General features: G+C 33.6%; 1 protein-coding gene across 1 annotated transcript in view; it reads left to right on the top strand.

Annotated features, from left to right (window-relative positions):
- The window catches only part of KCNT2 (potassium sodium-activated channel subfamily T member 2), a 550,024-nt gene that overhangs the window by 438,971 nt on the left and 87,810 nt on the right, over positions 1–23,243 (top strand). Inside the window, exons 20-21 of the mRNA XM_069074469.1 lie at positions 3,147–3,218; positions 6,950–7,084. Coding sequence (XP_068930570.1) covers positions 3,147–3,218; positions 6,950–7,084 — 207 coding nt within the window. The remainder of the gene's footprint in view (positions 1–3,146; positions 3,219–6,949; positions 7,085–23,243) is intronic.

Below are 23,243 nucleotides of genomic sequence, written 5' to 3'. Positions count from 1 at the left end.
TCTGTTATTTTTCTTTCTTTCCTTTTTGTCAAATGTTCATTTATTAAAAGCTTCCTACTTTCCTCTTTGGCTCTTAACTACCTGGGTATTATATTATACAACATTTTTCTTTATGTCATCAATTACATCACATACATGTTGGCCATTGAAGTTGCTGCCAACAGCTGTCATTGTTATTGTTCCATCAAAGACTCTAGCCAAAGTTTATCTCCTTCTCTGTCAAGCAACATTGATGATCTTGTTGAGGCTGATGTTTCTACTATGTTTAATGTTTTTCATATCACAGACTGGTTATTTCAGGGCTTTAAAGATAAAATGATAATACATAAGGTATTGTTTTGATCTGACTATTCTGAATACTAGCGTCACTCTTAGACTTATCTATTAAGTACTATGTAGGTTGACTCTAGCAGTAAAGAATTCCACACTGTTATAAAATCCCAGATCCTTCTTGGACTGTTAATGATATTTTGTTATATCTTCTAAGATACTACTTCACAAGATAGTACTTTGCTCTCAAGAATATTGTCATTTTTTCAGTGACTTGTTTAAAAAATTACTTTTGTTACACTTTTGAAATAGCCAATTCATGGCCAAACTAAAGTGCCTAGAAATAACATGTTCAGTATGAGATTACTTCAAGGATTAAAAAATAATAATGTAAAATAATGGAAAGAAAGGAGAATTTTATTTATTTTCAGGATACAGAAAAGGAGAATAAGCTCTTACTTACTAATAGAATATATTTTGTCAGGAACTGTGCTAAGCACTTTAAATAATGTTATCTCATTTGATTTTTAAAGAAGAATTTTAAAATACTTTTACATATGAATAATAGTAAAGGTCATAAGAAAGTATTTGAAGAAGGAACCACCACTGGATCTGATTTATTGGAGAGAGAGGTGACTCATTCATAATGACCATCTATGAACACAAATCAGTGTGATAAAATCTTTACATTTGTAAAGTACTCAAGAGACCTTATAGAGATCATATATTCCAATAGCCCTTTGTTGTATAGTTGAGGAAACTAGAGCATAAATAATCCAAATGAAGGTATACAAGGTCCAAAAGCAAAATTCCATGAAAGCTAGGACTAGATGATAGGTTTCCTGACTCTTTAAAAGCCTTTCTTTTTAAAAAAAAAATCACTCTTGAATAGAATAAAATCATATCCATATGTGCAAAATTTACATTGTTTACTTAAAATTGCTTCTTCAAAGATAATATAAAGATAAGTGTCATCTCAGACCAAAAAAAGAGAAATTGTCAAAATTTTAAATTTCTGAATGCCATCTCAATGAAATATTTTTATACTGTTTCAATGATTCTGTGTCTTTTGATGAATGTAGCTGGTGACTTGTGAAAATTTAATGTCTATGTATCAAGATAATAAAGATAAGCTAGTGTTAATTCACATCAATTTCACATGGAATGAAAGCACACTCCCCCCCACCTACCCACTGACTTATAATAGTAAAGGAACTTATGTACAATTCTGATTATTTAAATAATATATTATAATTATATGTATATTAGTTCATACCGGTAATTTTAAAAATGCGCACATATATTTCTTTGCCGCTTCCCCATCACAATTATGGAAAAGGCTCCTATTGGAAATTTTATCATCAGTAGGCTCATAGAGTTAGATTTGGAAGGAACTTTAAAGGTCATCTGGTCCAGTCCGTTTACTTCATATTTGTGGAAACTGATTCCAAAAAGGGTTGAGGAAATTGCTCAAAGAACCACAGGTAGAAAATGACATGGCCAGGATTTGAATTTATTTATACATGTATGTATACATGGGTCTTTCTCTACTTAGATAAATGAATTATAAGAAGTTATTAATTTCATTTATCTCCATCTATCTAGATTTCACTGTGTACTAATTTGGAAACAGTGATTCAGATAGAACTTAATTATAACATTATCATGATTAGCAATCAAAGACTGCAGTATATTATCAATGAAAAAATATATATATATATATTTGCTATTATGTGGCAATCTGTTAGATATTGTGGTGATCCTTTTAATTAGACTGAATTATAATAAAAAGAAACCTATTTTATGTATAAGAATCTATCCTTGTTTCTTTCATTTTTTTTAAGTTTTACAAAGAATGAATCTTAAATGTGGAATTTAACAATATAAAAAGAGTGCCCTCTGCTGTTTTTAATCACAGTAATGTGTGTGAATACATACATATCACAAATATTTATATATGTATTTCTAATGTCTTTCTCTCTATCTATGACAATCTGCTTACATAAACATATATACATAGATAGAGGCATATATCTACATATATACTACTATTTTTAGTTTGGTAAATATTGTTTTATTTTTGTAATATGATTACTTCCTATCTCAAAATTAATTCTAAAGATTAGTCTATTATTTCATTGTCAAGCTTAATATTAATAGTTAGCCAATTGCTTTTGTGAGAACATTGTTACCACTTCACCAAGTTAGACTGTACAACCTGTGAAAGGAATAATTGAATGTATAGTTCTTACCTACATTCCCTCAGTATTTCAATATTGCTAATGGAATTATAACATATCTTTCTATTTACTTGAGAATATAAATATTTCTCATAGGTAAATATGAATTACAATTTGTATGCAAATACACACATATTTCAAAAGTTATACATTGATATTAAATAGACAAAATTTTTATTTTGCATTCCTCTATTGGAAAGCTCTCTTAAGAGTAACTTAAGATGTAAATATAACAATTTCAATGATTTTGGAAAAATCATTAGTTAAATATCTTATTACATGTCCCTATTCAAGAATAATTGTTTCCACTTTGATGTCACTTTATTTGTCATCAGGTAGATTTTATCATCAAAGTCTTTTTATAGGACTGTGCCATCTTGTTTCTGTTTTAGAAGGTTCAAAAACTTTTTTTATATTTTCAAGTGCATTTTATTTTTGCTCATTATTTATGATAAGTATAAGATATAGTTTCTATTATAAGATAAAATCACAAACTGCTTTATTCAATTAAAAATAAATTTGGTCATCAGTGATCACTTTTGTCAATGTAAACTAAGCCAATTTAACTAGGTTTCCTTCAAAGTGCTGCAACTGTTGTGATGTTGTGTTTCATTTTGTAACCCATCTGTTACGTAGGCCAGATATGCATTTTCTGGATGCCATCTGTTGGTTTCCAATGGTTTACTACATGGTGGGCTCTATTGACAAGTAGGTGACGTAATCCTTGGCACAGTAAACATTGTAGTGTTCTGTGGTTTGTTGTATGCTGTGTTTTGTATCTGCATGATTAGTGTATGGTGCAATGCCAGTATTTCAAAGGTGGTACATTTTGCATGAATAGATACATGTTTTTGTATTTTAGTTCTTGGATTTAAAATCCCTGCCCAGAATCCTGCCATCAACAAAATAAGATAATCTGTTGCATGCCCAGTTTTGCTCAATTTTGAAAGCTTGCTTCAGTGTTGTATCTTTGGCTGAACTAAATCCTGGTAATTTTTTAGTACTGATATCATTAGTGTCAACAATACATATTATACAGTGATGGGAAAAATCAAAATTCCTGAGATTTCAGTATAGCATTTGATAGAATAATCTGAAATCTCACAGATCCCCAAATACATAGTCCTATTAAAAGGAAAAAGATTAAATGAAAAAATAGTTTTTTTTCAAGGTAGAATAGTAAGAAATCCCTAAAGTAGGAATATTTCCTCTAATGTTTACTGTACTCTCATAATTCTTACATCACAGAAGCTAAAATTTCCAAAGGTTAAACTATGTCTTAAATAAACTATAATAATATATCGTGTGATATGCTAGGATTAAATGAAATTAATTATGAGCTGACTTTTAAAAAATCAAAAGGTTAAGTTAAAATTAAATGTGTAATCATGTAAAAAAAAACAAAATTCTTTTTTCTATTTTAATCTCAGTTGAAAATCCTTCCTGAATAATAATAATAATAACCTTTTGTGTTTTACTTTTGATTGTTTCATGAGTGCTTGAGTCCTTTACATGTGGGGGAATTGTATCTTTCAACTTTAAAACTTTGAAATTTATTAATTAAAGATTAAATATTTTGTCAATTACTCTCAATCTTTTTTGTATGAAAATTTGAAGGTTTCTATTGACTCCTGGGTGAATTTAAAGCCATGCATAAATCAAAAGATCACTTTTTCATTGTATTCATACCATTTAAACTGTAATACATTGCCATATTAAGAACTTATTTAAAATTATAAAAGCATCAAAACTTAAACATATGTAATATTATTTATAAAGTATTTATGCCCCAAATCTCATCCTAAAATAAAGAAACGCTATTTTAAAGAGTTCTTTGTTAATTTTCCTTTGTAATTTTATAATGAGAAAGGAAATTTAAAAAGACAATGAATCAATGATGTTTCTTTTTGTTGTTGTTATTTATATTATGAAGTACAATGACATTTTTTTTCCTAATTCCATAGGATCAGGGATGCAGATCAGAGGATTGTGGGTTTTTTTTATGGTATAGGATCAAATCTTTCTATGCATACATTTATACATATGCACACATATAACCAACGTTACAACCTCCACTTCCCCCTTGAAAGGGAATAGATTGGATTAGGTCAGGGAAGGATGTTAGAAAACATATAACATTGGGTTATGTAGAGAAGGCTAACCTGAGTGCCTGTGTGTGATTGAGACTTTTTTTTCCCTTTCAAGCAACTTATAAAGTCACATCATTGAATGTCGCAAAATTTCTATATTTGGCAAGGACCTTATTGATTATGTAGTCAAAGCTATCCAATGTGCCTTAGAAAAGCATATGGAAGAATAGCAGCATTTCACCCTATTGCAACCTTCTCTGAGATAAAATACTAGTACTAATGACCACTGCCTTTTTAAAAGATTCTTCTCTATATTCAGTTTTAGGTAAAACTGGGCAGAGTAAATCTTTATAGGCAAGAGGTAGTTGGCTTCCTCCTCAAGAAAGACAATAGAGTTAATCATGAATAAATAATTAGAAACTAGTTATTTAGAGGTTGGAACAGACTAATGCATGGACAGAAATAGACTGCTTGATAGTTAAACATTTAATAATTTTTTTTGGAGGGAAGGTAGGGCAATTGGGGTTAAGTAACTTGCCCAAGGTCACACGGCTAGTCTTTTACGTTAAGTGTCTGAGGCCGGATTTGAACTCAGGTCCTCCTGATTCCAGGTCCGGTGCTCTATTCACTGTGCCACCAAGCCGCCCCTAAAATTTAATAATTCTTTAAACAAATGTATATTGAGTATCTTTTATGCACAACTCACTGGGCTAGGTGCTGATTTCTTCTTCTATTCATCATCTTTTCAAATATTATTTAGTTAAAATTACAAAAACCCCTAGCCTTAATTCTGACTAAAGCATATGTATTATTCAAATTAAGAATTATTTCACATATTTGGGCCTGATTATTAATTTCTTAATATAGGAACTCATTCTACCCTACAAAAATTTCACCAAAATATTGATTTTTGTAACTTTTGATCAAAATTTTGATCTCTTGTGTCTAGTGAGTGATAGATTAATAGATATTGACATAGCAGTAATTACCACTCATACCATATTTATCAATGAATATTTAAAAGAATTAATGTCCTTCTACTATTCATTCAAATAGTCATTTTTGTTATGTTGATTCTTAGCTATCACTTCCATATTCTATCTTTCTTTTCCCACTTAGTTATTTTGGTAGATTTATGAACAAGTCTAAATTCCTAGGTTAAAGAAAAAAAATGGATATTCCTAGGAAGTTAAATCTCCATAGGAGATTTATTTGGAATAACATTGTGTTTCCACAGTTTTAGCCATAAAATCCCTGCCACAGAACCTTGTTCCTGATTCAAGAGAAATATTTTTTCTGGACTACTCCTGGGGAGCTTGGACCTAAAGCTTTGGTAATATCCTCTCACCTTATAACAGAGTAAGAAATCCTGTCTCCCTGCATTTTCATGAAAGGAAAATGATTCCCAGTAATAATATATGACTAACACAACTAATCATTTACTTATAAAAGATCCTTAAGGAGATGCCACTTTAACTGGTTACTCAAAAATAACTTTAATTTTTGTATATTCTAGTTCAAAACAAAATAGATAACAAGATCCAATAACCCATCTCTCATCAAATACCTTCAACAAACTTCATACTAAAACAGGATTTTTACTTTCTAATCCAGTCATTCACTCCTATATTTTACTACTTCTGCTTGGTTTGTATGGAATAGAGGTGATGGAAATATTATTTTCCCCTTGGGGCTTTCATACTAGCAAGCGAATTGAAAAGTAATAGAATACTGTGGTAAAGGAAGAATTTGAAAGTGATAGAAATGAGTTTTGATTTCAGTATGTAGGACAGAGAAAATAAGAGTTTGTCCTATAGTCTCCATTACAGTCAGATCTCAATGTTTAGGTAAAACATTTTTTATGCTCATAATTTCAAATTGGCTACACTGATATATCAGAATATATCCATGAAACATTTTACCACCAACTTGAGAATAAGCCTGTCAAAAGCCTATTCTATACCACTTATGCAAATTAATGTGCAAAAAAGGAATCATGTTTTACAAAATTAAAATTTTACATTTTTTCTTTATTCTTTCCCCTTGATCCCATCCAAACCATGTATTAATAACTTGTTTTAATATCCAAATACCGTTAAGAACAAAAGTTAAAATATTGTTTAAAAACTGCACTAAGACTTTTGGGACATGCTACAGAATAGCAGAAATCTCATTTAATTCTCTTGGTGTTCTGTGAAACCATTAACTCCTGTACTCATAAGGATAACTGCAGAGTAGTCAAAAGAAGCAGTTAAAGTCGTCAGGATAAATAAGCGTTTATTTTAGAAATTCATTCTAATGCTGTATTAATTTTAAAAGTTCATTTCTATCTGTTCATTTTTACAAAAGCTTAGATGACTTGCTTAGGTGTGGAGTGACCTTTGCTGCTAACATGGTGGTTGTGGATAAAGAGAGTACTATGAGTGCTGAGGAAGACTACATGGCAGATGCCAAAACTATTGTAAATGTGCAAACTCTCTTCAGGTAAGTGTCAGAAAAAAAAAAAAAAAACAGATACTATCTTTTCCTAAGATGACTTGGAAGTAAAAAATATCGAGGCTTATACAGTTGTGTGTATATGAATGGTAGAGGTGAGAAGTTAGCTTTATCCTTTACTTTGCTAAATCCAGCTGACTGGACTATACAGAAAATGAAGCCACCATCTTGTCCTTGCTAATTGCTGTGCTCTGTGCATCCAAGTACACACACGCTTCATTGAAATCTTAATTCTTTTGACATCAAGAATACAGAGAATTTTAAAAGGCTTAATGCAACATATACACATACACATAAAAGCACACATACGTGTGTACACACAAATATGCACATGCAAAAATGTTTTATTTTTTTGCTTTTTGAAAGGCAATTAATGTGATTTGGCCAAGGTCACACAGCTAGTTTTTGTGTTAAGTGTCTGAGTCCAGATTTGAACTCAAGACTTCCTGACTCCAGGGCCTGTGCTCTATTCACTGCACCACCTAGCTGCCCCAACAGTGTACATATGTAAGCATGTATGTATATATCTTAATATATTTATATGCAGTTATATATTTAGATATTTTTAATTTAAATATTATTTTAAATAATTTATGACCAGAATTGCAGTTATGTAAGTTTCCTGTTGATCATTTTAGGAATCTGAAATTTCCTCCTCTGAACTTTGTCTTTTAGTAATGGGTAGTTTGAGACAAATTCCCTGTGCTAGTTGAAAAGATGATTACTACATAACTTCATCTTTGCCTATGTATTGTCTTGAATATTTAGTGGGATTATATTATATTTTAAAATACAGTCAACCAATCACAAATGTCACAAATCTATAGGCCTCAGTTTAGAAAATAAAGAGTCTTCAGAAATTCTCTGACCTTAACTCTTTTTACCTATTCATAATGTTGGGTATATCTTATAAGGCAAATGAATATGTACATTGATTTATAATGTAATGAAGTAAGTGACTGAGTAATCCTTGAAAGTAAAATCACTTAAGTAGTTAATATAATAAAATTAAGAATATCTAAACAATTGTGAAACTATTTACAATGGTGATGGTGGGTTTAGCTAAGCCACTTGCATAAGGTTGCCCTTAGACCAACTTCAGCAAGAAGAGATATTATTAATAAGGTGGATGATTAGATTTAAAAATGCAGCTTGATTTTATTTTTTTCCTTTATCAAATGCTTTATTAACTTCATTCATTTCCGCAAGATTTTTAGTTACAAATTTTATCCCCGTTTTTCCCTTACCCACCACACCAAAATAGTGATCCCACTGGATATCCGCTCCTCTAATATGCTCTCTCCCATATCTTCCCCCACTCCCCTCCACTTTTCCAGTAGGGCACAGTGGACCTCTATGCCCCAGTGCCTGTATATCTTATTTCCCAGTTAAATGTAAAGTAATATTAATATATATATATATATATATATATATATATATATGTTTTAAACATTTGATTTTAAAGCTTTGAATTCCAGATTCATTCCCTTCCTCCCTTGTCACCCACCCTTACTGGGAAGATAAGCAATTCAGTATAGGTTGTACATGTGTAACTATGCAAAACATTTCCATAGTGGATATATTGTAAAGGATTGACTATATTTCCCTACATCCTATCCGACCTCCCACTTGTTCTATTGCCTACTTTGATCCTGTCCCTTTTCAGAAATGGGTGCTTCCAACTTCCCTCCCCCGCCCCCCAGCCTGCCCTCCCTTCCATCATCCCCCCCCTCATCCCCTTTGCCCCTGCTCTCCTGTAGTGTGAGACACCCTATTTAGTGTGTGTATCATTCTCTCCCTAAGCCAAATTCAATGAGAATAAGGTTGACCCATTCCCTTTTGCCTTCCTGTTCTTCCTCTCCATTGAAACAGTTTTCCCTTTCCTCTTCTATATGAGATAGTTTACCCCATTCTGTCTCTCTCATTGTATTCCTCTCATCTCTTAATTTCACTTTTTAAGTATCATCCCTTCCTATTCAATTGCTCCTGTGCCCTCTATATATGTATACCTGTACCCATATATACACACTCACATATGTATTTCTACACCCATATATCCTCCTATATAGACATATATATGTATATGTACATATATATTTATTTATTCCCTTCAGCTATTCTCATACTGAGAAAAGTTTCATCAGTTGCAATTATCATTTTTCCATGTAGGAATGTAAATAGTTCAACTTTGATAAGTTCCTTATGATTTCTTTTCCCTGTTTACCTTTTCGTGCTTCTCTTGCTTCTTGTATCTGAATGTCAAATTTTCTATTCAATTCTGTTTTTTCATCAAGAATGTTTGAAAGGCCTCTATTCCATTAAGTGACAATATTTTCCCCTGAAACATGATTCTCAGTTTTGCAGGGTAAGTGATTCTTGGTTTTAATCCCAGCTCCTTTGACCTCCAGAATATCATATTCCAAGACCTTCGATCCTCCAGGGTAGAAGCTGCCAGATCCTGTGTTATCCTGATTATGTTTTCACAATATTCAAATTGTTTCTTCCTGGCTGCTTGTAATATTTTCTCCTTGATCTGGGAATTCCAGAACCTGGCTATAATATTCCTAGGAGTTTTCTTTTGGGGATCTTTTCCAGGAGGTGATCAGTGGATTCTTTCAACCTCTATTTTGGCCTCTGGTTCTAAAACATCAGGGCACTTTTCCTTGAGAATTTCTTGAAGGATGATTTCTAGGTTCCTTTTTTTGATCATGGCTTTCAGGTAGTCCAATAATCTCTCCTGGATCTATTTTCCAGGTCAATGGTTTTCCAAATGAGATATTTCACATTGCCTTCTATTTTTTCATTTGTTTGGATCTGTTTAATAGTATCTTGATTTCTCATAAAGTCACTAGATTCCATTTGCTCCAATCTGATTCTGAAGGAATGATTCTCTTCAGTGAGCTTTTGAGATTATTTTTTCCATCTGGCAAATTCAGCTCTTTAAGGCCTTCTTCTCCTCAATGGCTTTTTGGGCCTCTTTTGCAATTTGAGTTAGTCTATTTTTAGGGTGTTATTTTCTTCAGTCAGGTTGTTCACTCTCATTTCATAATTTTCTTGTATCATTCTCATTTCTCTTCCCAATTTTTCCTCCACTTCTCTTATTTAGTTTTCAAAATCCTGTCCTCTATGGCCTGTAATCAGCTTGTATTTTTCTTGGAAGCTTTTGGTGCAGAAGTTCTGACTTGGCTATCTTCCTCCTCTTCCATGCTTTGTTCCTTTTTGTCCCCAAAATAGGAGTGTAAATTTGGGTTTCTCTGCTTGCTTTGATTCTCTCATTTGCTCATTTTGCCACTCAATTACTTGAGTTTTGAGCTTTTTTGCCACCATAGGACTCTGCTACCAGACAGGGGAGCTTTTTCCCAAACACTGGGGTTTTCTCAGCTGCTGGAGCTGTTATTTGGGTCCTCTCCCAGAAGCCTCAATGCTCTCGCAAGCTCTTCACATACCCTAGGACCTCCACCCCAGATCACAATCCAGATCCAAGCAGGTTAAAGAAAGCAAGAGAGATTACCCCTCAGACTTGTCACTTTGTCCCCCTACAATCTGCAAGCCAGGAACTGAACCTGCCACATGGTGGTGGCTGCTCGGCCACGGTGCCTCAGTGGCTTCTCCCTCCAGGGGATAAAGACCACACTCCCTAACTACTGGATCCCAAAGTCCACACTGCACTGACCTTTCACTTTGTCCTTGGCATATATGTGTTAATAATTCTGGCAACTTCCACCACTGCTGGTGATCTGAAGTCCCTCCAGCCAGTGGCTGGTCAGGCCCCCCGAGGCTAAAACCTCAGGCTATTTTGGGGCTGGGCTTGGCTCTCAGAGTGCTGTGCTGTCTACTTCTTGACAGCCTGCCAGGATATCCTCAGCAGAAGGTTAGCTTCTTTGTGTCATTCTGTGGGTTCTGTAGCTCCAAAGTTTGTTCAGAGTCACCTTTTACATGAATTGGAGGAAGTGGAAGCGAGAGTGGAAGCCCTTTTTCTATTCCGCTGTCTTGACTCCTCCCATAGCTTGATTTTATAAAGCTAACTGACCTAGATACAACATTATAGGCACAATCCTCTTGTTGCTAATTGCTGTGCTCCATGCAACAGAGTTTATTCAAACACAGGCTTTGATTTAGTTTTCTCTTAGGTGTAATGAATAATCATAAACAGATGCAGAACATTATTATAAGTCAACTTAAATTCCTTATCTTAAAATTACAATATCTAATTTATACATATATAATGGAATCCAATATATATATATATATATATATATAAATGTTTTATTTGCTTTTCTGAATATTGCTTTTTAAGTCTTTGAGATAGATATATGTTTTCTATCTCATGTGGGAGGCAAAATGGGAAAATATTTCTTCACAACTTCATTGACCTCAGTCTCTATATAGAATCTTACAATTGGAAATTATTTTAGAAATTATCTATTTGAACTTCCTAAATGATGGAGAAAACTTTTCCACAATACGCTTAACATCAAGATATCTAGCTTCTATTTGAAAATTCCTATTGACAGTGAATTTACTACCTTACCAAGTAGCCTATCCCATTTTCCTTTAGTGCTATGTTCCTAGTCACTGTTGAACATGAAGCTTTTCAACTTAACCAAGTATAAAACAATAATATGTAACAATCTCAAATAGCAAATTAGCAGTGTTGAAAGTAATATTATTTCAGATCAATACAATTCCTGTTTATACAAGCAGAATTTGAGTATATGAAAATGATGTTAGTGACCTGTCATTAATAGGAAGTATGCTTTGAGGTATCTCTCTCTATTTTTGTTATTTATTTATTTTTGTAGTATTTTATTATTCTTCAGTTACATGTCAAGAAAATTTTTGTTATTCATTTTTACGTGATTTTGAGTTCCAAATTTTTTTCTCTCCTCTCCCCACTTCTGAAAATGGTAGGCAGTTTGATCCAGTTTGTACATGTGCTATTATGTAAAATATATTTCCATATTAGTCACAGTTGTGAAAGAAGAAACAGATTTAAAAAAAAAGAAAGAATAAAGTGAAAAAAATGCTTCTGTCTTCATTTAAAGTCCATCAATTATTCATCTGGAGATAGATAGCATTTTCCTTCATGAGTCCTTTGTACTTGTCTTGGATCCTTGTTGATCATAACACAATATTGCTAATACTATATACAATGTTTTCTTGGTTCTGCACATTTTACTTTGCATCAGTTCATATAAATCTCTCCAGGATTTTCTAAAATCTTCCCATTCATTTATTATTACTCAATAGTATTCAATTATATTTATATATCACGACTTGTTCAGTCACTCCCCAATTGATTAGCATCCCCTCATTTTCCAATATTTTGCCAACACAAATAGGGCTACTATAAATATTTTTTGTACATGTAAGTTCTTTTCCCCTTTTTATGAGCTCTTTGAGATACAGACCTAGTAGTTGTATTGCGGGATGAAAGGATGTGCACAGTTTATTTGTCCTTTGGGCATAGTTCCAAATTGCTTTCAAGAGTGCTTGGATGAGTTTACAACTCTACCATGAATGCATCAGTGTACCAGTTTTCTCACATCCTCTCCAATAATTATCATTTTTTTCTTTTTTGTCATGTAACATGATCTGATAAGTTTGAGGTGGTATCTCAAAGTTGTTTTAATTTGCATTTCTCTAATCAAAAGTTATTTAGAGACCTTCATATGTTCATAGATAGCTTTGAATTATTCATCTGAAAACTGTCTGGTCATATCCTTTGATGATTTATCAATTGGGAAATGGCTTGTAGTCATAAATTTGACTCAGTTCTCTTTATATTTGAGAAACAAGGCCTTTACTCGAGATAATTGCAAAGATTGTTTCCCAATTTTCTGCCTTACCTCTTTTAATTAGGTCTACTTTTACTTTTATTTTGTCTGAGATCAGTATTGCTATCCATACTTTTTAATTTTTTTTTTACTTCAGCTGTAGCATAATAGATTCTGTTCCAGTCCCTTACTTTTACTCTGTGTGTGACTGTGTCTCTACTTCAAGTGTGTTTCTTGTAAACAACATATTGTAGGATTCTGGTTTTTGATCCACTCTGCTATCCACTTCCATTTTTTGGGAGAGTTCATCCCATTCACATTCAGTTATGATTACTATCTGTGTATTTCCATTTTTTTTATTCTTTCTCCTGTTTGTCCTCTCTCTCTTTCCCCCCTTTCCTTCCTCACCATTGTATTGCTTCTGTCTACCACCTACCCTGATCTGCCATCCCTTCTCTCAATCCCCACTCTTCCTTAATTGATCTCTTCCCCTTCCTATTTCTCTGTCAGGTAAGATAGATTACTATATTCTACTGATCATGTAAATTAGTCCCCTCTTTGAGCCAATACTAAGGAGAGTAAGATTCAAGTGATGCTCATCACCCACCCTCATTTCTTCCCCTCTACTGTAATATATTTTAACACCTCTTTATGTGAAATAATTTATCCCATTCTACCTTTCCCTTCCTTCTGCATCTAGTCTAGTCCTCTTTCTCATGATTTAATTTTTTTTTGGTCTTTTTGGAGGGGGGAAAGTAGAGTAATTAGGGTTGTTACTTGCCCAAGGTCACATAGCTAGTAAGTAACAAGGGTCTGAGGCTGGATTTGAACTCAGGTCCTCCCGACTCCAGGTTCAGTGCTTTATTCACTGTGCCACCTACCTACCCCCGTTAAACATTTTTTATGTCTTTCCCTTGAATTCATCTTATACCCATACTGTCTGTATATGTATATTCCTTCTTGCTGAACCATTAGTGATACAATTTTTGAGAATTACAAGTATCATCTTCCCATGTAAGGATGTAAATAATTTAGCTCTATCAAAAATTCCTTATATTTTCTTTTCCCTTTCTACTTTTTACACTTCTCTTGGGTCCAGTTATTGGAAGTCACATTTTCACATAGTTCTGATTTTCTTTTGAAAGCTTGAAATCCCTCTATTTTGTTGAAAGACTATTGTTTTCCTTGATGTATTACGCTTAGTTTTGCCAGATAAGTGATTTTTGATTGTAGTTCTAGCTCCTGCCCTCTGGCTGGGACATATGGGCAGTTTTCCTTGATAATTTCTTGAAAGATGCTGTCCAGGTCCATCTTTTGATAATGGCTTTCAGGTAGTCCAATGATTTTGTTTCTTTTGGATCTATTTTCCAAGTCAATTTTTCCCCCATAAGATATTTTACATTTTCTTCCATTTTTTTATTCTTTTGATTTTGTTTGATTCATGATGTCTCATGGAGTCATTAGCTTCTACTTACCCAATTCTCACTTTTAAGGTGTTTTCCTCAACGTACTTTTGTGCTTCCATTTCCATTTGACCAAGGCTACTTTTTAAGTAGTTTTCAAAGATGTTGACTCTTTTTTCATAATTCACTTGCATTACTCTCATTGGTTTCCTCAAATTTTCTTCTATCTCTCTTATATGATTTTTAAGTTCATTTTTGAGCTCTTCCATAAGTTCTTTCTGGGCTTGAGATCACTTTCTATTTTCCTTTAGAGTTTTGCCCATGAGCTTTTTGTCATTGCTGTCCTCTCTGAATTTGTGTTTTGGCCTTCCCTATCACCAATATAACTTCCTGTGATCAGATACGTTTTTATTGTTGTTTTTTGCTTATGTTTTTTTTTGGTTTTTGTCCTTTTTCCTTTAAATTTGATTTCCACTCCCAGAGTGGAAGGAGCTCTGTTTCAGGTTTTTTTGTGCCAATGGCTACAGGCCCTGGCTATTTATTCTGGTGCTACATTGATGTTGCCCTGAGGCCAGTTGCTGTGTTGAGGAGTTGGGGTGGGGGGTGCTGTGTGCTGCTGAAGGCTGTAGGGGTCTGGTAGGTTTCCTGGTGCTGAGCTGGGGTCCTACTGGTGATGTTTGGTGTGTACTGAGGCCCTGTGGGGGTTTTCTGCATTTCCCTGGGGTCACATTGAAACTGGTTGAGGTCTGAGCACCAGAGGACGCCTATTGCTTTGGGCTAGGGGTGGGGAACCTATGGCCTCCAGGCCACGTGTGGCCCTCTAGGTCCTCAGGTATGTCCATTTGACTGAATCCATACTTTACAGAATAGATCTGTACAAAAGTTTGTACTGTGAAGTTTGGATTCTGTCAAGGGGCCACAGTTGGAGACCTAGAGGGCTACATGTGGCCTTAAGGTCATAGGTTCCCTACTCTTGCTGGGGTATGCTGAAGCATGGGGAGGTCTGGCCAACTTTCTCTACACTGGAGGATGCCTGTTTACCCAGAACCACATTGAAGCATGCAGAAGGGAGGCTGCTAGAGACTGCCTGTTTGCCTGCGGCTATACTGAAGCTAATGGTGATTCTTGGAGCTGGAATCTGCTGCTTCTCCTAGCTATGCTTAGGCACATGAGGGGTGGTCCTTGTTTGGTGTTTGCCTACTCCACCACTGGGGCTCAGGGTCTCCTGCTAATTTGCTAAAGTGGAGCTTGCTGCTGGCTTTTTGGGATGCTTCCTGTCTTTGAGGTATCTTTCTAACTGTAATATAAAATGATTCTTGAATTAGAAGGAACCTTTCATATCACCTTGTCCATGGTCATCCAGCAATATAACTTTCTGAGTTTAAGTGGATAATTATTGTAGAAAATAAATTATACTTTGTATGAATTAGTTCACATGGAATTTGAATAACATCCATTTCTTATATGAAAGCGTTATTATCTAAGGGAATTAACATTTATCTCCGACTATCTAAATGCTCATTTTATTCTATCTTTCCTTCAATATCAAATTAAATGATCCTTTTTTTCATAAAGCTATCCATGATCCTCTCAAGACAGAAATTATATCTACTTTCTTTGAATAGTCATAGCCCTTACACTTATCTTGAATTACATTCATATGTATTATGGGAAGCTCAGAAAAGATTCATCATTTTTGTTTGATTTGGAGACCCTTTATAATTTTTAAGTTTCCATGGAAAGACAGTCACTTGGAATAAAGCTAGTCTGTCATTAAATTACTTTATCATGCAGTCATTTATTGAATTAGATTTTTAAAATAACCTAGTTCAACTTTGTCATTTTATAGGTGAAAAACTTAGTATATAAAGCAGTTAAGAGATGAGGCAGCGTTAGTGAATGGCAAAGATGGGACTAAAACTCACATCTCATTCTCTAGCCATGATGCTCTTTCTACTATACCACACTACTTTTTACTTACATTCAAAGACAGAATAGTGAACATTTAAAACTAAATCACATATATAGATAATTTTCTCTACAAAAATATAACTGTGTAGAATTAATTTGGAGGGATAATATTTCTGTCCAATGTACAAAATAAAACGTCCCTTTTGGTTTAGTGCTCCAATATAAGTAACTTATAGCTCCAACAGCAAAGGTATAGCCAATTGTTGAGTAATTCTGGCATTTTTATTTTTATCATGCTGAGGGTTGCAGTGAGAAGTTGGTTATGCATATAAATGAAATGGCAATAATTGGGCTGTTCTTTTGATGAGCTATCTTGTCCTGAGGAATTCTTAGTGACTATATAGAATATCTGAGCTCCTACAGCTCAAGAATAGCATTTATATTCCCAGCACTTTGGTTGGTTCCATGTACACAGTAGTTAACACATGTTGAATTATTGAATTTTATTGATATATCCTCATACTGTTAGCCATACAGCTAAAGTACTGACATTAGTCCCAAATTCAATTTTAGGAAACTAAGGAAAATGGTATGTACTAGCAGTATTCATGCAAGAGATGGGTTGTGTGTGTGTTAATTACTTCAGTAATTAACAAGGAACTAGGCTATCTACCAACGTAATTCAGATTACTTGTCTACATTGGAAGAATTCTAATATTTTGGCAAATAACTGCTCAATATTATTAATGTAAATGACAACCTCTATAATTCAGTTGGGATTCAGTGTCCCTAAATATCTAAAATATTCTTTCTGTCAAAATCAAATTGATTCATCTCATAGATTAAAAAAAAAAGTTTAAGTTGGAAGAGATCTTAGAAATCATCTAATTCATTCTTGTTTTACATATTTAATTAAGCAAGGTTTTTGATTACTTAATATGTTCAAAACACTGTTAGATGTTTGTTGAGATATAAAGAATAGATAAGACAATTCTTGGGGGCTAATGGTATATTATTCAGGAGTGTTCCTCGTCAAAATTCAGTAGTGTAAAGTATAGTTTGGACATAGACACATTATGAAAACTTGTTAGCATATTGCAATAGTCCATATAAGTGGGAATGTGCATCTGTACTAGAATCATTTCAGTGGGAATTGATAGAAGAAGGAATGGGTGCAAAAAATATTTCAGAGGTAAAATCAGGATTTCTTATGAGATGGAAGGAAGGAGGAAGAATCAAAGCTCAACAGATGAATATAGGAGCCTGACTATTGACAGCACAATAAAGGAAGCGTAGGGGGATAGGAGATAAGAAGTTTGACTTTAAATGTGTCGAATTTGAGGTAGATAAAGGCCTTCCAGTTGGAGATGCTCTATAAATTATTGGTAATGCAGAAATGGATTGAACTTAGGAAGGGGTTCAACAGTGCAGCTATAGATTTAGTGATAGTTGAAACTGTCAAAATGAATGTAATTGTTAAGAGAAGGAATATATTGAGAGAAGATAAGCATCACTGAAACCCATCCTTGCAGAGCACCCACCTGAACGGATTGGGAAGATGATCAATAGCAATGAAAAGAAAGCAACTACTCTTATTTCTCAATACAAGACCTTATCTTTTTTTTTAATATGTCCATTCAGAATGGCAAGTTCAACATGATCAAAGGGGATTCATTATTATGCTCCTCTAAACCATAATTCCTATAGACTTCCCTATTTTTGTGAGGATACCACTTTCCTCCTAATCACTCAGGCACATAACCCTAGATTAATTCTTGACATTTCCCTTTACCTCACTCCCCACCTCCAAAGAATGTCTTTTTTTATATCTCAAGCACTTAGCACAATGCCTACCATATAGAAGGCACTTAATAAATGTTTATTGCTTGGTTGATTAAATAAGCATACAATAAACATTTGCTATATGTAAGGTACTGTTGATATCCTATGGGTGAGAGTGAAGAGCAGAGGCCCAAGACAAAGCCTTAGTTGGACATGCATACCTAATCTTAGATAATGATCCTCAAAACAAAACTGAGAAGAAGCAGTCAAAAGGTTGGAGGCAAGTGAGGAGAGAACAATAATATATAAGTCAAGACAGAAGAGAATATTGATGAGTAATTAGTCAACAATAACAAAAGCTGTAGTGTTCCAGAAAGATAAGGATTGATAAAAATTGGATTTGGCAATTACAATATCATGGGAAATATCAGAGCAGTTTTATCACAGTGGGGGGCTCATAAGCCAAATTGCAAGAGATTTAGAGAAGAGGAAGTATAAATTACACTTTGACTTTGGCAGTGAAAGGTGGGAGAGGATGGAAGGATTAATGAAAAGATCGTGTTTTTTTTTTTCCTTAAGGGACAAAGCCTTATTTGAAGAAATTAAAGCCCAAGGAATATAAATGACTTGCCCAAGATCTCTTAGGTAGTGAATGACAGAACCAGGATTCAAACCCAGGACCCCACATGCCAATCCAGTAATCTGTAGAGCAGATCGTTTTGCTTCTCGTGAATAATAAAAATTTAGTAATAACAAACCTGAACATCTGGTTTTAGTTTTGCTCATTTATACTTCTATAAGAGGAGAAAGTGACATCACTTACTTAATTTTTAAGATTAATGTTGTATAATGTTTTCTTACGTTGCATTTGCAAAAAGGGGGCCTGTCATGTGGAAGAGGAATAATGTATTCTGAATTGGACTAAGATGATTTCTAATGGCCCCTTCCAACTCAGAGATTCTATTAAATAACAGATTTTCAGTGACTGAAAAAAGAAGAGCTATTTTTGGTGGGTCACATTTGCTCCCATGCCCAGAATTTCTGAAGCCATTTAATGTGTTTTAGAAGAAATGTATATACTGCCCTGAAATAGATTGTTTCAAATACTTAAATGGCAGTGAGTGTCTTTACAAAATCATTTTGGCATTTAAAGTGGCTGGCACAAGCATATATAATCAAGGAATACTAAACCAAAGCAATAATCTCCCAAATTGAATATGGAATACTTACAACAATAGCCAATAGTGGGGCGGCTGGGTGGCGCAGTGAGTAAAGCACTGGCCCTGGAGTCAGGAGAGCACAAGTTGGGTTCTGGCCTCACTTAACACCCACACACAAAAAAACTAGCCATGTAACCTTGGGCAAGTTACTTAACCCCAACTTCCCTCCAAAAAAAGCAAAAAGAAAAAAAATAATAGTTAATGGATTTGGAGATACTGTAAAACCAAGATATTTTTATTAGTTAGGGACTTCTTGGGCAGTAATTAAATAATAATTTTTAAAGAACAGAAAAATGAATATTTTCAAGTTACTCCACATAAGTTAGAGAAAAGGACAGGAAATGACATGAGATAGGAAGGACACTAAAATTATTTTTTTCTTTTTCTTATTTTGAGTTTCATCTACATTTCTAGATTCTAGCTGCTTTGGCTATAAAGGGTTAGAATTCAATGATCTCCAAAGTCTGTAGTACTAACTCTCCATGAATCTATTAACAAGGTTATTGTCATCTTTAAAAGAAATGCAAGAAGTTGTATTAGTAAATTTGATATTAACCTTGTATGAATCAGTTCTTCTTTAACATTTCATCATATAAATTGCTATGTTTAGAATTTTAGTTACAGTTAACTTAGTATCCTATTTAAATACCCTTATTTTACCAATTATGACTGATACTTAGATTTAATGTATATGTGTGTAATATGTATACATGCACATATATACAATAGTACATATACACATACTTATACAGTAGTGTGGCATGGTGTATCAAGAGAAGACCTCTGAGTCAGGAAGATCTCGGTACAATTCCTAATTCCTACTTCTGATTAACAATTTCAAACCCTTCAAAGAAGTAAGGTAAGAGAAAAAAACTGAGGAAAGATTTTAAATTATTATCTCTAATTAGTTTAAATTTTAAAATTTTTATTAAGTAGCTGCTATAGAAAAGTCTCTATGCTGATTCTTGGAGAAATTTTAGAAATAACTAAAAATAAAATAGTCCTTGTCCTCCAGGAGCTTTTGTTCTATTTGATGGTATTAATATGTACATAGATCATACATGGTAGGGAGTGATAATAGCAAATGAATAATATCCAGTAAAAGAAACCTGAATAGGTGGGAGTCATGTTATGGAAGGCCTTCCTAAGAAATTTTTGTTTTAATTTGGACTCACCACATTCATTAATTTGTTTATTCTGAAAGCATTTATTAAGAATCTACAGTGTTCAAGGCACTGAAGAATACAGAGACAAAAATGGAACAATCCATTTCCTCAAGTAGCTTATATCCCCTGGTACTCAGCTAAAGGAAAATGAGCCATGGTGGGAGCCTTTAAAGATTTCTAAGTGTTCCTAAAAACAATTAAGGAATGGGGGGAAATGCATTTAATAAGTTCTTACACTATGTGAAGTTCTTACACTATGTAAATGCTGGAGATACAAATAAGAAAGAGACAGTTCTCGCTCTTGACTAGCTGCCTTTCTAATTGTGGGATATGAGACCACTGTTATTGGACATATTTACCCATTACATTTTTGGTTATTTATTTTCAATTAAAAGTGCTATAAAGAGATAGAAGAGGAGCTAGACTTGTATTTTGGAAATGTTCATGGCACATTATAATCAATAAATATTATGTAATACCAAAAAAGGCCGCAAAGAAAATCCTATAACTACTGCCATACCTCCAACACACACACACACACATACACACACACACACACACACACACACACACATGCACACCAAAACAAAACGGAACAATCCAAAACTAAGTAAAAATAGAAACACTGTTGTGGGACTGGTTTGTTATTTGAATTTGTTTTGATGAATTCTTCATTATGTGTGTGTATATATACACATATATATATACATGTAAAATACATGTATTAATTACCATGTCACTAAATATTCACTCCTTACTAGTGCGTCTTCCCTAAAGAATGTAGTCCAGTTGCTCACAGCAAAAGGGTCAATAAGTCCCATTCTCATGTTTTAATCTATATTTGGAACACTCTGCAAATAGTTCAACTCTTATTTATGACGTACTAAAAAACATTCATGACCTTTTCATTTGGAAACTCTAATGCTTCCTTTTTCCATCAAAGCAAAGACCAAAGGATTTCAGACTCCTCCAAAGGATAATTACTGCCTTTCTTGTGAAGTAAAATGAATGATGATAGACTATACTAACAGAATGAATTACTAGGCAAACACCTGTAGCAACAATTCTTAGTTTCAAATAGTCAACTTTTGACTTCTAGACTTTAGTGGAAATGTTATTCATAGATATATAAGTAATCTGTTGTGAGCTCCCAAAATTTGCCTCCCATGCCAAATTCCCTGTTTCTTTTGACTGTATCTTGACTATTCATCTTTGATTCTTCCCTTTTCTTACTTCTTATAATGAGTCAATGTTCACATGTTAGTGAGTTTATCTCCACATTGTTTATTTTTTCCTCTTCAATGACAGTATTGCATGGTGGAGAAACTAAGTTTGAAAGCATTTGTAAAATGATAAGGCTGGGCTTAATTTAGTTTTGGCCCCAATCACTTTCCACCTGATTATTGAAACAGCCTTTGATTTGTGTCATTAATTCTAAGGTTATTTTTATACACTGCCAGAAAGTGATTTTCCTTAAACACAAACCTGATCATGTTACTTCCCTATTAAAAAAAAAAAAACAGTGGCTCTATAATGCCTCTGAGATGAACTCTTCTGTTTAGCTTTTAAAGACCTTCACAATCTGGCTCCTACTTTATGTCCTAAACTTACGGAACATCATTCACCCTACTAAACTGATTTGTCCAAACCAAGTAACCTTTTCTCAGTTTTGCTTTAGCCATCCTTAATAGCTGGAATGCCCTCCTTTTACTTCATATAATCCCCATTTTCAAGACATAATTGAAGTACCACCTTCTACATAAAGCCTTTGTGTCATCCCTCCAAATAGAAGGGCACTCCCTACTAAACTACCTTGTATTCAACTATATTGTGTTTACTTGTATTTATTCTCTGTATTCTTATATATGTATTTGTGGTTTTTCTCCTTTGGAGGGAAACTTTGTGAGTAGGGATTGTTTATTTTATTTAAATCCTGAGCCTCCTAAAGTTCCTGGCACAAGGAAATCTCTTAAGGAATTCTTTTTGATAGATTGATTGACTCTAGATCACCTCTAAGGTCCCTTCAAGATTCTCAGTCTATGATACAGTGAACTTCTTACTCTTGTAGGTGAGGAAACTTCAATTTTGAGATTGTAAACTAGTTTATAGTAAAACAACTAATATATCAGTAAATAGTTTATTATCAAAAGAATTTAGATATTTACTATACTTTAAAACTTAGAAATATACTTTTTAAAACTTATAATTATTTTTAGCCATTCAAACTAGTAAATGTTAAATAATGCAGTGATATAATGAAAAAATGTAATAATAATTGGGCATCATAGTTAATCATTTTTAAATGGTTTCTTTGTAACTAGATTTTCACTAGATGGCAGCCTTAGCTAATACTTATATTTCTTCAAGTTAAAGCAACTTTTTGTGTGAAAAATAGTTCATTATCATAGACCAGGAATGTCATTTCATGTAAATGGAAACTATCATAATTTAATACTTTTTGTGATTCACTGAAACCATTTGCCTGATTTATCTTTTACAATCAAATGTTAACTTCTTTTAAAAAACTGTCTTGTTATTTTTGATGTTATATATTTTATAAATACCTGCTGTAATCTATTTGCTCTGATGGTTCTGTGATTTTATCCACATAGTTATGCATCTAATGATGCAGAGTACAGCCCATCCATACCTTCTTGTTCTTTGAGTCTTATCAATAAATCTCCCACTTAACAAATATGTGTTGCTATTTGTTTGTTTGCCTTTTTTCCTCCAAGTCCCTTTAAAGCCGTATACCCAGCATGGCAGGGGCTTTCCTCTAGATATCTTGACATTTTGTGAAAGCCAATGGATCACATATGCTGTTCATTGATTACCACCTTGGTTTTTACCTAGTGTAATGAATGACATCCAAATGAACTCAAATAACA

The sequence above is a fragment of the Petaurus breviceps genome, unplaced genomic scaffold (assembly GCF_028583685.1).
Source record: "Petaurus breviceps papuanus isolate PSGF00001 unplaced genomic scaffold, PetGlider_PUasm1.0 90895, whole genome shotgun sequence".
In the NCBI taxonomy this organism is placed as follows: Eukaryota; Metazoa; Chordata; class Mammalia; order Diprotodontia; family Petauridae; genus Petaurus; species Petaurus breviceps.
Note: the sequence above shows the minus strand (reverse complement) of the source record. Positions and strands in the feature narration are given on the sequence as shown.